At 38.9% G+C, this 14,203-nt stretch overlaps 1 protein-coding gene across 1 annotated transcript in view; it reads right to left on the minus strand.

Annotated features, from left to right (window-relative positions):
* Nucleotides 1–2,752: 2,752 nt before the first annotated feature.
* FBN2 (fibrillin 2) overlaps nucleotides 2,753–14,203 on the minus strand; it is a 266,741-nt gene continuing 255,290 nt past the window's right edge. The window contains exons 63-65 of the mRNA XM_058277993.2: nucleotides 9,627–9,858; nucleotides 6,313–6,484; nucleotides 2,753–4,674 (exon numbers count right to left, since the gene is read on the minus strand). Of these exons, the coding sequence (XP_058133976.1) occupies nucleotides 4,300–4,674; nucleotides 6,313–6,484; nucleotides 9,627–9,858 (779 nt within the window). The 3' untranslated portion in view covers nucleotides 2,753–4,299. The remainder of the gene's footprint in view (nucleotides 4,675–6,312; nucleotides 6,485–9,626; nucleotides 9,859–14,203) is intronic.

Genomic DNA, 14,203 nt, shown 5'->3' on the forward strand with positions numbered 1-14,203 from the left:
CTAAATGTATGTGGCTATACCAGGATTTCTAGATCCCTAGAGGTGCAGACCACTTAGAAGACATGCCCCGGATACTACTCATCTGAACGTGATCTTACAATTCTTAGGGAAGGCAGCAGTGTCAGGGCCCTGATGAATAAGGTTTGTGTGACTGTGCAGACTCCTTCCCCTATTGGTGGTAACAACATTAGTGGTAGGATGGCAACAAATAGCGGCTGACAGTCACTAAGTGCTCGTTATGAGCTTAAGAGTACAACCTGTGCTACTTCATTCAATCTCTCAGCCACATCCTAAGGAAATATTCTAGAAAGAAATCAAGGCTCAGGGACTATGTATAACTTGTTCAACGAGACAGAACTCAAATTTCAGTGTGACTGATTTGAAAGCTTATTTCTTCTAATTGCAAGGCAATTCTGACTCAATGGTTGAATTGCAGGAGCTGTACATGGTATTTCAGAACTTCACTGTTCTATACACTGAAGAGATTTTCAAGGAGAATTAAGGCTAGAAACAATGACTTATTAAACAAGAAAACCATGGCTTTGTGTTTATTTGAGAAAGCAAGCATGCCAAACAATGGAGCCAGAAGGCAGATATCATTTAAAGGCAGCCAGGGCTGAGAGTGCAAGCATGGCTGCCTTCCTCACTTTCTGTGGGGTGGCAATGAATATCCATCTTTCCCTGTCTTTTTAGAAGTAAAACTTTCTAAAGTTTCTACTTTTTTTTTTTTTTTTTAACTTTTGTGCTATATTCCAACTTTTCCCAATGGATTTGTCCTTGTTTTTAAACAGCTTCTAGTAATCCCATCTAATCTTCAAAAATGTGTGCTTTAGACTCTTTTCCAATGTCTTTGAAGCATGAAAGAACATGACTGTTTGAATAAATTATGTATACTCTTTTGTGAACTATTGTGGATTCGGAGTACAAATGGGCCACAAGTGGTATGGAAAGGAATGAACGGAACTCACTGTCTTTTGGAAGGGGGATTTTCAGATTTTCAGTCCATACTTGAGGTACATGAAGAATATTCCTGTATCAAGTCAAACCATATGAAACTGCCATTTTGTAGGTCAAATGTGGTCAAATATTGGCAATTTCACATTTCAATTTAAGAATTAACTTGCTTCCCTTGAAAGACCAAGAATATGAATTTAAAGGTTTATAGGACTCAAATGGACAGCTTCCCTGTAAGTTTTGGTTGTATTTCCTAGACCTGACTCCAAGCATTTGTTCTGTGAACCAAGAAGACACTTAAAGCAAACTAAAACCAAGTGTATTTAGAAGGGCAAGACTGTACAAATGACCCTTTTTTGGTATTCCTAGGTGATATAAAAGGGGAGATGTTTGAATTTAGTATAAAACTTGTTATGTTACTCTAGTTATTTTGCATGCTCATGTACAAATGCAACCAATTTTCACCTACTGTAATTGAGTAGCAAAATTCAAAGGTACTGGCTATGACTAAATTTTAAAAAGTTTCAAATCTAAATGCAAATAAAAAGAGTATTCATGACAGCTGAAGACCAAGTTATTGATTATTATCATTAATTCATGTGCTTACTGGATTTGGTTTCCATGGCTGGGCTTACATTACACTTTCCTCTTCTACAAGGTGTTTTATAATTTAGCCCAGGTAATTTCTGGAGGGGGTGGGGGGCAGTTAATGGGAATGGCAGAAGGTACAGAAAATATCATTAGGAGTTAGTTATCAGAGAGATGCGAATTAACCAAGGCTGTGTCAGAGTTCACAGTAAGGAGAATTGCAGCAAAGCCACCAGAGACATCAGAAGAGGTTCCTCTTGGCAGGAGTCCCTTGACATGGTCATCTTCTATTATAGATTCTTCTGTATAAACCTTCTAATAATTTTTTATCTTTACTGGTGTAGATTCTCACACTTCTTCCAGAGCAGGTTAAAACTAAGAGTGTTGTTGTTCCACGTTCAAAGCTAAGGTTGGATTTGGTTTCAGGTAATTTCATATTACAAAGCTTATGCTGTACCAATAATAGATTCCAGATGAAACACAATATGCATGTTAAGTTTTAAAGGATGCCCTAAGGCAAATACTTTTCTTATTCCATGCAACTAATTTCTGATTGGGAAAGAACAGCATTAAGGTCAGTCATATTGCCTTGTTTTCTTATTCCTGAATGCAAAATTCAAGTACACAAATTCCTAAACCTTGTATTGAATTAATTTCTGAGACTCTTGGAAGTATTTCTGTGCTCATTTCAGCAGTGTATCAAGAGAGTTCATGTTAAACAACTTGTTCTATCTATTTACTTCTCCACTGAGGAACGTGTATTACAAGAGGCTTTGGCTTATTTTGGGGAAGATGCCATTTTGCCTATAAGGTACTTATGTACTTTTGCTTAAAAACTGAGGTTCAGGAAAATTTGCACAGTAAAGAAGGATGATTCTCTAATAGAATGTTTCACTTCTTCATGGGTATTTTAATGTGATGGTGCTCAAACGTACATGTGGATGAAATGAAGAAATTCTTTAATGTCTTTGGGAAGATGGGTCCTTGGAGGCACAGAATCTACGTGGAAATGAACAACTAATGCCTTAATTATGTTCTTCTATTTGAATATAACTTTATAAGTTGTGGTCATCATTTGAACACCTTTGCTTACTTTGTTCACAGATGGGACAACATTCCCTTCTTTTCTGTAAATGTGCCTGGCCATCCATCCAGTCCTTCCCACAAATACAACAGGGAATGCAGTCACATAAAACTCACAGGCAGAGAATTACCCCAAAATAAGCTTTATTGCAAGAAAAGTGTCATGGTTGATACACAGACCTACAGAAACAAACAAAACCAAAAACCATAAGTTTTTCCTCACAAACCCTTGATTACAAATTTACTGTTTTTCTTTTGTTATTAAAAAAATACAAAACACAAACAAAACACTGGGTATAACTGATTACTAATCTTTGGTCAGCATGGGTATGAGGGGAGTAAAACAGGACTCTGGGTACACTTTGGCCTTTTCACATACGAGGTTTGGTCACTGGTCCAGGGACAGGTTCTTGGGTTGAGAAGAGCACAGAGACATGCTCTTTATTAGCACGCATTGGTACAATATTTTTTAAATGACTAAAGCAAACTAAACATCAATTCATTGTACAAACATCTTTCATACACAATAGGCTATGATAAAATGAGGCATATGGTGTATAACTACAGTATTAATGAAAATTCTAAAAAAAATGGATTTCAAAAAAAACAACAACATATATTCCTTGGCTGCACTGCATGATTTGTTTGCACATATGGCAATCCTGAAATAGTTTGACATAATAAATGCACCATTAATCTAAGACAGCACCAAACACTACAGAACGCCAGGTGTTCCCTTCCAAAGGAACAGCGTTTCTTCAGCTGCCTACAGTACCACAAGTACGTAGCGCACCCTGGGTAAAAATGAGGTGTTATGGGTAGCATATGTGGTTCCTTGAGGTTATGAGAAGGAAATACAGTACAGTTTGGCCTGCAACGATAAAGGTCTCACTAGCAGTCAAGGTATTTTGCTACAGTGGTTGTGCTCATCTTCTGCTGCCTGGTGTGTCAGGTGATGTGAGAGAGTGTCACACTGAGCTGCTCTGGCTTTGATCTCCTTTATGGAGGATCTATTGACATTTGTGTCTTTTAAACTATTTATTACACTACCCATTCAGCTCTGTGTGGCTTTCTTTCAAATAATCAGATGTATACCAGTTGGACAACTGGCAGAAAACCAAAGGAAACATCTCTTGAATCTACTGAACTTTTTTAAAAAAGCACCTCTAAAAGAAATAGCTCAAATTTATAAATCTAAAGAAAAACAAGCGAGTTTCCCTTTCTGTTTACATAGTTTGTTCATTTCTCCATATATTACTGCATTAAAAATAAATAAACATCTATATTTTTTTAATTAGCAACTATAGCAAAATACCCCAATTGTTACAGACTGCTAACAGGAAAACAAAAAGCTCACATTATTTTTTGTGCATTTAGTGCCATATGCTGATCTCTTGAACACTTGGTTTTGTTTTTTTTTTCCTTTTTAATATATTCTAAAGTGAAGTTATATAAAAATACAGTAACCACGGTTGCCTTTGTACTCAAATCTTTGGCCACACCAGAGTGTAAATTATTCCTCCCTGTGAGGTCAACATTCTGAAGTCCAGGACAGGGAGAAAAGAAACAAAAGTCTTTCTTTTTTCCTCCTTATTAAAATAGTCATTGACTTCTAAAACCCTTCTGAAGGCTGGCGGTGCTGGGGTTTGAGCCTGGAACCAAGTCTGTACGGGGTTAGTAGAGTTGGATCTGCAGCCTCATTCTGAGAGACTCCCCAAGCTCCCCTAAGAGGTAGTCGTCCTCCTTGCTGTCTTCCAGTTTCTTAAGCTCCTTTTTCTTGTACAGAGGGATGCTGGTGATTTCCAGTGCATATATGCCGGGCGCCAGCTTTTTCTTGGCAGTGTGCAAGTAGCTGAGCCCATTTCTTTGGTGGATGCGGAAGATGCCGTCGTCATTCCCTTGGGAGATGACGTAGCGAATGTGGTCATTGAGCGGCTCAATGGCAGGCATGAGTTCGAGGATGTGCTCCTTTGACCCAAGGCCAGAGAGGTTGAACTTCATTTTGACAGGGCTGTCTATGTCGACACTCTCTAGGCTGATCTGTTCAACCTAGAGAAAGATTGGAAACCATTTGCGAATTATTTCTACAGAATAACTAGAAAAGAATTGGGTGTTGGGACTTCAGTCACAAGCTATAGCTTTTTTGCTCCTGCTTTCTGCACTCTCCCCTTACAAGCAGAGGTTGTGAAAGAGGCTATTGTAAATTCCTGCCAGCTGGGAGAAAAGCTCAGTTCCACACAGAATGCCTTGTAAATCTTTATTATAACTTTTCACTCAGCTTTAACAAGGTAATTAAAAAGTTACAGTATTGAGCACATTTCAAGTTTTTTTGATGAGTTTATGGAATGTCACTCTTAAAATGTAAAAAAAAAAAAAAAAAGACACTTTAGGAAAAGATTGTAATCTCTTTGCTGGAGTCAAAGGAGAAGAGCCATCAATGCTAACAGGAGTGAATGACCTGCAAAGAGTCCTAGGGCTCCAGTTTGAATAAGCTTTGGTAAAAGCCAGCAGGAAGGGGGAAAAACAATGCTTTGATTTCATTCCTGTTAAGTAAAAACTTGGCTACAGTGGCCAAGAAGTACCCATCAGTGTTTTGTTAGCAGAACCTGATTTGGAGTCCCAATTTACATGTTTAAATATGAGTTAGTTACCCTAGTTTACTTAATATAAATATAACACTGGCTTATTTATTATTATAAAATAGAATCACTGGCTTTTTGGCTTGAGAAGTCTCATTTTACAAATAAGGAAACTCAGGCCTAGAAAACCAAAGCAAGTTACCCAATTAGCACAGCCAGTTAGTTCTAACTAGGTTTCTGGGTAAGGGAATTTCCCAGTTTATTAACTGAAGAGAGTGGTGAGTGATTACTTCACTTTATCCCTCATCTCTGGGGACATTATTCAACATCTCCAGAAAATGGACACTGGAATTCATTCCCATGCACTGCCCACCTGCTCGGTAACGGCCGGGCACACTGTTCTAGGCATTCCAGGGTAAGTTTTATACCTTCCATTTTACAGGTGAAGATATTGAGATAGAGAGTGCTTAAGTAAACACACCTTAATGTAACATGGCTAGTAAGTGGGGAGGGCCAGCAAATATATTAAAAACCAGGCAGACTGTGGCATACCCCTCCAATAAGTCTGCTAAAGATGTCATTAATTGAAAGCATACTAAAGGCAAGCAATGCAGATCTTCAATTCCTTATAAAATAAAAATTACTCAAAGACAATTTTTATGGGAGGAATGCCTATCATATAAATAAGTCATTAAATATGAGATCCTAGCTGGCTTACCTACTGAAATGAGTAATCAGCCTAGCCTACTATACATTCATAAAATAGCGCTGGTCGCATTCAAAATAATTTCATTTTGAGACGTATCAAAAGATCTATTTCCTAGATGGACATCTTATTGCCCTCTGGCATGTGGTAAAAACTAAAACAAAAAGAAATGATTTGAAACTGGGGATCTTAAAGCCTTTCTCCTCAATCCTTGTCTTTTAAGTTAATAATTCAACTATTTTAATTTACTTGTCTTTCCATATTGTGTCCATCAATTTTTCTGTTAAATTTCAAGATAGTTTTAATTTCACTGAGACTTAAAACTATGTACAGGTTACTGCACGGTGTATGTGATTCTATATGGTTAAAGTCTTGTGGCACAACAAAGTGAGATTTACTCACAGCAGTTGGTTCCAGCTCGTGAATGCTTCTCTTCCGCCTGCTGTCTTTCTTAGAGTAGCCATTGATTTTGCACTCATAGCATGCTTCGGGGGAAAGGGCATTTTCCTCATCGACCTCTGTATCTAGTGAAAGGTACTGCCCTTTGTTAAATCCCATTCCTGAGACACAGTGGCTGTTTGCAGCAAGAAGAAAAATATTATTAGACTTTATCATTGCCTTTGACTATAGTTTTCCTGTGATAGGGCAGAGATTACTCAGAAATAAGAAGTCAACCAAGCAAATGCTAAGCTCACAAACATAAAAACCTAATATTCTCAGTAACTTTTTGTTAACATTCAGTGAAGGAGAGTTCCCCTTACTTTGAATGAGCAAAATTCTTCTGAAGGTGAGCCCTGGGCATCTCTAACCTTCAGTCCTAATGAGACTGACCCCTTGTGGTATAGCTAATTCAAGAAGATAAAAGAAGAGCAGCAATTTCCAAAGAGAACTTCAAGTTAAGAGAGGTTCTTTTCATTCTTAAATTTGAATCCTGTGTTTGTGGCTTGCAACAAAGGTTGCTGCTTTAATAACTGACCTGAAGTCACACTTTAGTTAAGAGTCAACAGGTTGGCTCTAAATGATCCTTATCTAGACCAAGCCTTAAAAAAAAAAAAAAAAATATATATATATATATATATATATAATAAACTTTATTTTTAAAGAGGTTTTGAATTACAGAAAAGCTACGCCATCAAAAGTGTAAGGGATTCCCTTGTATCCCCCATTACCCGACCACATCTTCCCCTACTAATAACATCTTACAATTGTGTGGTACCTTTGTTACAATTAATGAATAAGTACTGAAGCATTGCTGTTAACCAAGGTCTTACAGAACAGATGGCAGGGACTGTTTTGCTTGCACCTGTAGATATGTTCTGCTTTTTAGGATGGGGGTTGTTCATCATCATCATTTTATTAGTTGTCCTGGGCGAGTCTGATGACCTGGGGAGTAGGTATTGGCCACAACTCTTCTGAGATTCAAGGCTCAACCGGCATATGAACAGACCGATGATTTAAGTCTCTGTGACATATGTTTAATGGGTACAGTGCTAGTTAAGGGCTCAAATAAAAGAGGTAAAGAATCATGTGTAGGGAAATTATAAATGAGTCTAACTCTGTTATACTGGGGAAATAGGTTGTCATATATTTCAAGGTAAGGTCCACTGACAGGGTGCTGATTTCAAGAGATTGTGTGCCTTGCCTTTAGTGTCTAGATGGCTTTAGAGCCCTCAGGAGCACCCATATTTGAGGTTTTGTTCAGAGAAGCAGTTACTGGGAGATCTCACTGAGACATGTATAAGTGTAACCTCTGAATAACCTCCCAATTCATTTTGAAATCCTTAGCCATAAAACTCTTTAGTATTTGATGTTTCCCCCATCTGGTCAAGGTCTTTTTCCAAATGCATTGCTGATTGGTGCTTGGTATTAATCCCTCAGTACCAGGGAGGCTCATCCCCAGGAATCATGTCCCATGCCTGGGGGAAGGCAGTGCATTTATTTGCAGAGTTTGGCTTAGAGAGAGGCCACATTTGAATAAGAAGGTTTTCTGGAGGTAATCTTTAGGGAATAGTTACTAATAGGCTAAGTTTCAATTTTACAAGAATAAGGTTCATATATGCAATAATATTGAGGGCTTGACTTACTGGTTTGTTTTCTTTTATTAGGCACTGCCTATGTACTCAAGAGATTGTTGCCCCTCCGAGAATGTAGCAGAACTCCCTATGATGGGAGTTTAATATGTTTTTTGTTTATTGTATGTTTCCACTCACTGAGATAACATACTATGACAAGATGAACACATTCATATTCCATAGGCAGGTCCCAGGTGCACCCTTTCCCACACATCCCCTGACCACTGATAGCTGGCACCAGGGACCCACCCCTGCCATATCTGCCAAAAGAACATGCCCGCCATTGTAATTTCTACCATAGACCACAGACCTACAAATCCTCAGAGTTCACCTGTTCCTTCCTCCAGCCCTCCCCCTAGTTCCATGGATAGTCCAAGTCACCCTTCCATCTTGCTCACTCCAGTACCACTACTACCCCTATCCACTGCCAAACCACCCCCCCCTTCCATCTTATCATAGGTTCTGTCCATATTGAACATCAGCTCGCCACTCTCTACTCCCTTTCTGTTTGCTGATAACATATCTTCCAGACTCTAGCTTGTGAGTATGTTCAGTATTCCTAGTTCATGTCAGTGAGATCATATAATATTTTTCCTTCAGTAACTGGTTTACTTCACTCAATATAAGGTCTTCAAGATTCATCTATGTTGTTGCATGTGTCAAAACTTCATTCCTTATTACAGCTGAGTAATATTCCATTGTATGTATATACCACAGTTTGCTTACCCATTCATCTGTTGATGGACATTTGGGTTGCTTCTGACTTTTGGCAATAGTGAGTAATGTTTCTATGAACATTGGTCTGTGTGTACCTGTTCGTGTCCCTGCTTTCAGTCCTTCAGGGTATATACCCAGCAGCGAGATTGCTGGATCAGATGGCAATTCTCTAGTTAGCTTCTTGAAGAACCTCCAAACCATCCTCCACAATAGCTGCACCATATGCATTCCCACCAGCATTGGATGACTAGTCCCGTTCTTCCACATTCTCTCCAACACTTGTAGCTTTTAAAAACAGCAGTCACAGACCAAGCCTTTTGTTTTAAATAATCTTATATACAAGGGTGGACAGTTTGATCCACAGGCCTCAGGGACTGCCCCATATACTGTTCTGGAGAGCTACACTTGTAAAAGTGTGATTAGCCAGAGGGAACCCAGCCTCATGGAGACCGAGTCCTGTGCTGAATAGGGCAATGGCAACAGTACAATAAAAGCCAAACTAGCACCTGCCAAAACTGGTAGAAGAACCACCCAAATCAAGGCTATTTGCACTTCTACCTCACAACTCAGAAAGCTCTGACAACAAGTGAGTCTCACTTTTAAACATCTGCTTGCATCCCTGGCCTTGAGGACCCTGAATATATCCAGGCTTTCATAAGGGACTGCGAGGAATACTTGTATAAAAGCCCAAGTCCATTGCTAACCCCCAAAGAGGTCATTCTATTTCATGAACACAGTCCATAAGTCTCTCTTGGTGCCTATTCCAATGGCCTAGGAACTCTGAGCAACACTTGCCTCTTGGGCTTTTAAACACTGTCATCTTCCCTGAAGTGCTAGGTGGCCAGGCGGCCTGAACTCAGGGAGGGCAGGAAGGACTGCCCCGTGGCTGGAGCTTTCCTGTGTACAGAGAGGGTGATGAGCCCTTACCCCTGTCCCACTCTGTAGTAGCCGGGTGGGCAGCCGCAGAGGTAACCCCCTTCCGTGTTGGAGCAGCCGTAATTGCATGGGTTCTTGGAAGACGAGCACTCGTTCACATCATGACAGGCGCTGGAGAACTGGTCAAAGGAGAACCCTGAGGGGCAGGCGCACTTGTAGCTCCCCAGCGTGTTGTAGCAGGAAGCAGAGCCACAGGCATTTGGATTGGAGCATTCATTCTCGTCTATCAAAACAGAGTAAGAAACTTAAGAGGGCAGGGGGCACTAACATGAGGAAGAACTGGAGGCTGAAGTGCCTGTCATTTTTATAGAGGAAAGAACTCGAGATCTAAACTTAAAAATATTTAATGTGGTGACTAATTGGCAAAGCACATGAAATTATAAAACAAAAACAAGTCCTTTCACATTATGGCTTTAAAAATGCCTTGGCTTACCTTTCTATATTTTATTGGAACTGTGTTTCTGAATATATTGGCAGCTGTTTGGGGATAGACATTTGCAGTTTGTCCACTGAATAACTTTCTATTCTCTTAAAACAAGGTTACTTTAAAAGTCTGTACTCCAAGCAAATCCACAGAGGCACAAAGTTCATGAGTGGTTGCCAGGGGTTAGGGGAAGAGGAGCATGAGGTGGGACTGCTTAATGGGCATAGGATTTCTTTGGGGGGATCATGAACATGTTCTGAAAATAGGTGATGGTTGCACAATTTTGTGAGAATATACTACAAACCAGTTATTGTATACTTTAAAAGGGTGATGTATGTGGTATGTGAATTCTACTTCACTGAAAAAAAGAGCCTATATCTCTATTTGTGTTTTTACCCATTCCTCCAGCAGTTCCCAAAGCCCCCATTATGTATGGGGAGAAAATATAAAAAATCTGAAAACCCTAAATGAAAAAACTCGAAATAAACATTATTTAGGCTAGTGGACTTGGCCCAATGGATAGGGCGTCCACCTACCACATGGGAGGTTTGTGGTTCAAACCCCAGGCCTCCTTGACCCGTGTGGAGCTGGCCCATGAGCAGTGCTGATGCGCGCAAGGAGTGCCATGTCACACAGGGGTGTCCCCCACATAGGGGAGCCCCACGTGCAAGGACTGCGCCCTGTAAGGAGAGCCACCCAGTGCAAAAGAAAGTGCAGCCTGCCCAAGAATGGTGCCGCACACACGGAAAGCTGATGCAACAAGATGATACAACAAAAAGAAACAGATTTCCGGTGCCGCTGATAAGGATAGAAGCGGTCACAGAAGAACACACAGTGAATGCACACAGAGAGCAGACAACAGGGGGAAAGGGGAGAGAAATAAATAAAAAATAAATCTTTAAAACTACAACAAACAAAGAAACATTATTTAATTGAATCTCTTATTAACCTACTACAGAACCCGAGGGGTGTAGCCTGCCCCTCTCTGAGATAGTTTCAAAGCCAGCCCTCAGCTGACATGCAGCTTATACTAGTCTAATAACTAGCATTATACTGTAAATGCCCGACAGCAGGGTAATTCTAGGTTATACTTTCAGTTGCTCTTGTTTTGTTTTTTAATAAATCAAATCTGACCATGCCTTTAGCTTTGAAAAATACAGTTTTGCTCTTGACTGTCTGGTTGATATAGAGCCTGTGGCTTGACTCCTTAGGGCTTTATTATAATCCAGCTTTCACCCTGGGCACGGATCACATCTGTTTCATGGAATTCTTTCAAATTCCTATGATTCCATATGGAACACAGAGTGTACTGTTTATCTAATACATGACAAGTATATGTTTCAGTCCATGTGGGAACAGCGAGGTGTGCCTCTGGGATACAGCAGTGAGAAGGAAGTGCATATCTGCAGTAGCTCAAGGTTATGGAAGATGCAGATGTGGTCTTAAGGAAGAGGCCTCTCAGATGGGAAAGTAAATTCCATTAAGTACAGGATAGAGGCTATTGAAAAGGTCGATGCTACTAGATACATTTTTGTATCATGATTAATTTCAGAATTAAGTCAGACCTGCCAAATGTAGAATTCTTATTCACTGAATATAAACTCTGCGATTACTTAATATGTGAAAATTCTTAGCCTTCATTATATGAGGAGAAAATATGTAAATAAATTCTTAGGAATTTGGTTACATATGAAATAAAGATAACTGATATTTTATTTCTATATACAATAGAATTGGAATTCTTCCACAAAAACTTGTCTGCTTTTATAATTAGATCTGACATGTATATGTTTTTCCCTCCAAACAGGGAGTCTAAATTAGATTACAGTTTAACAAATGATCTCACCGTGAATATAGCACTAGACACTGTGTCAGGTAGACAAATTACCAGGCAGACCTAATTAATTGAATAAATTAAGTGTAAACATGCCACTTACAAAAATATCTTAAAATATGTACAGTTTTTGGAAGCACCATGATATAACTCATATTTATATACTATAAATATACATCATGGTAAGACTGTGCAGTTTAGGTAATCTCACTTTGAAAATATGTGCTTGTATGAGACATATTTTGAGCTGACTCAAGCTTCACTAAACTATGTTCAGATTATTTCAAAAGGCCATAGAAGCAACTGGAAGTTACCAGTACTAACTAACAAAAGCTTCATTTGGTTAGGACAATTTTTCTTCAAATGCCATATTTGAGAAAGTTGCCAACATATGCACAATCTTATAATCTTTCAATGTTACCTATTCTCTGTGGTAATTGGCTAGAAACTTCTTAAAGCTCTCATGTGAATCAGAAGGCTTTTCTCAATATTAATACTTACCAAGAACTTTTATTTTTTCTTAATTTGATAGTAATATTAATAGCATTGTTGGTTTACACTTAATATTTAAATTATCTGATGTGTTTACTCTAATAGGTTTGGTCATTTAATAGAATACACCAGGTAAATATATCTGAAATACTGTGTTCTATATTTCCTCCTCAATTATATGAATGACTGAATATATTCACATAAGTAGTAACAGATAAAGATTTGTGTCCTTTTAATTTCCATTTTGCCATAATTTTTGTTGTGTTACTCACTTGTAGCTTTTATTAGTTCCTGATGGCTCATTTCACTCTATTTCTTAAATGGCTGCCATATATTTGGGTTAAAAATTCCTATCATGTTACATAGATTCAAGGCAAAAAAGTCAGCGATTTTGTAGAAACCAGCTGGCCTCCTAAACACTGTGCAGAAGAATCATGAACCTTCTGTATTAAATCCTTTCCATGTCATACCCAGGGGTCTGCTATTTAGAGACGTCCATTTCAGAACAGCCAGCTCACAAGTTAATACTTGCAACTGGGGATATCTATTAGCTCTGGGCTCATCTCTGAAACGACCTGTTCCTCTGTCCATAGGGGGTCTTCCCATGAGAAGTATCACAGGTCTCTGGCTGGACCCCCATGTTAGCTGCTGTAGGGGTGACTACCTTGCTGCATTGCCCACCCCAAGAATCCCACAAAGTGGAACTGGGATAGAACACACGGACTTTACGTCAGATCATTCCAAACAGGTACTTCAAAATTTAGTGAAAACCTGTGCAGTGATTTCTGTACTTTTCTGTTGGCAGACACTTCAGACAACTTGAAAATGTGGAAACTGAGTTGACACTTCATACATTCTCCTATTTTTACTTTGGATCTCTTTAAAAACAAGAATTCTATTGGAAGCTGAATCAATGTGAAAGATTAGAGAATTATTCTTTTGCTTTAAGTTTTTTAAAATTAAAAACTGAGAAGTCCTTGGTATTTGCTAAACAAAGTGGCAGGTCTCATATTTTATAAACATTGCATTATAATAATAACATTGTTTTCTACTGTATAGCATCTATCCATAAAATATTTTTTCCTTTATTTTAAAGATTATGCCTATATTCTGCTTCAGAATCCATAAATCATAGCCTGAGGAGTTCTGCAGCTTTTTTTTTCCAAGAGAAAAAGAAGTAAATTAATCTTAATAAATTATTTTGATTGTCTAAGTCATTGATCTGATAATCCTTTAAATCTTGACCCTTAATTTTTTGATTGCCTATCAGTTCCTGGATTTCCTACCTTAAGTGTATAGTTATGGTCTCTTAAAGCATCTATTCATGACCTGGATTGAGGCCCCAGTATAGTTGTGACCTTCACAGAATTATTTTCTCTGCTTTGAAATTTAACTTGATTTTCTCCTCAATTAACTAAATTGCCACTAGAAGTTTCTTTTGATAACACCATGTAGAAGTTTGATAGGTTACGAATCCCAAAAATAGATACTGGATTATGATTGTAATCTGGTCTGTACTTGGGTGTGATTAAGTTATGATTAGGGCTTTGATTGGGCCATGTCATTAGGGTGTTGAGTCCTCACTCCTGGGTGGGTTGGGGACTCACAAATAAAAGGCACGGCAAAGGACAGAGTTGGGGGTTTTTGATGTTGGAGTTTGATGCTGAAGTCTTAAGCTGGAGCTGTGGGAAGTAAGCTCACAGAGGAAAGAAAAGTAAGCCCCAGGAAGAGAGAAACCCTGAGCCCAGGAAAAAGCAAGTCCTGGGAAGAGAAGAACTCTAAACCCAGAGAGAAACAAGACCCTGGAAGGAAGGAACC

This window comes from Dasypus novemcinctus, chromosome 2 (assembly GCF_030445035.2).
Source record: "Dasypus novemcinctus isolate mDasNov1 chromosome 2, mDasNov1.1.hap2, whole genome shotgun sequence".
Taxonomy (NCBI): Eukaryota; Metazoa; Chordata; class Mammalia; order Cingulata; family Dasypodidae; genus Dasypus; species Dasypus novemcinctus.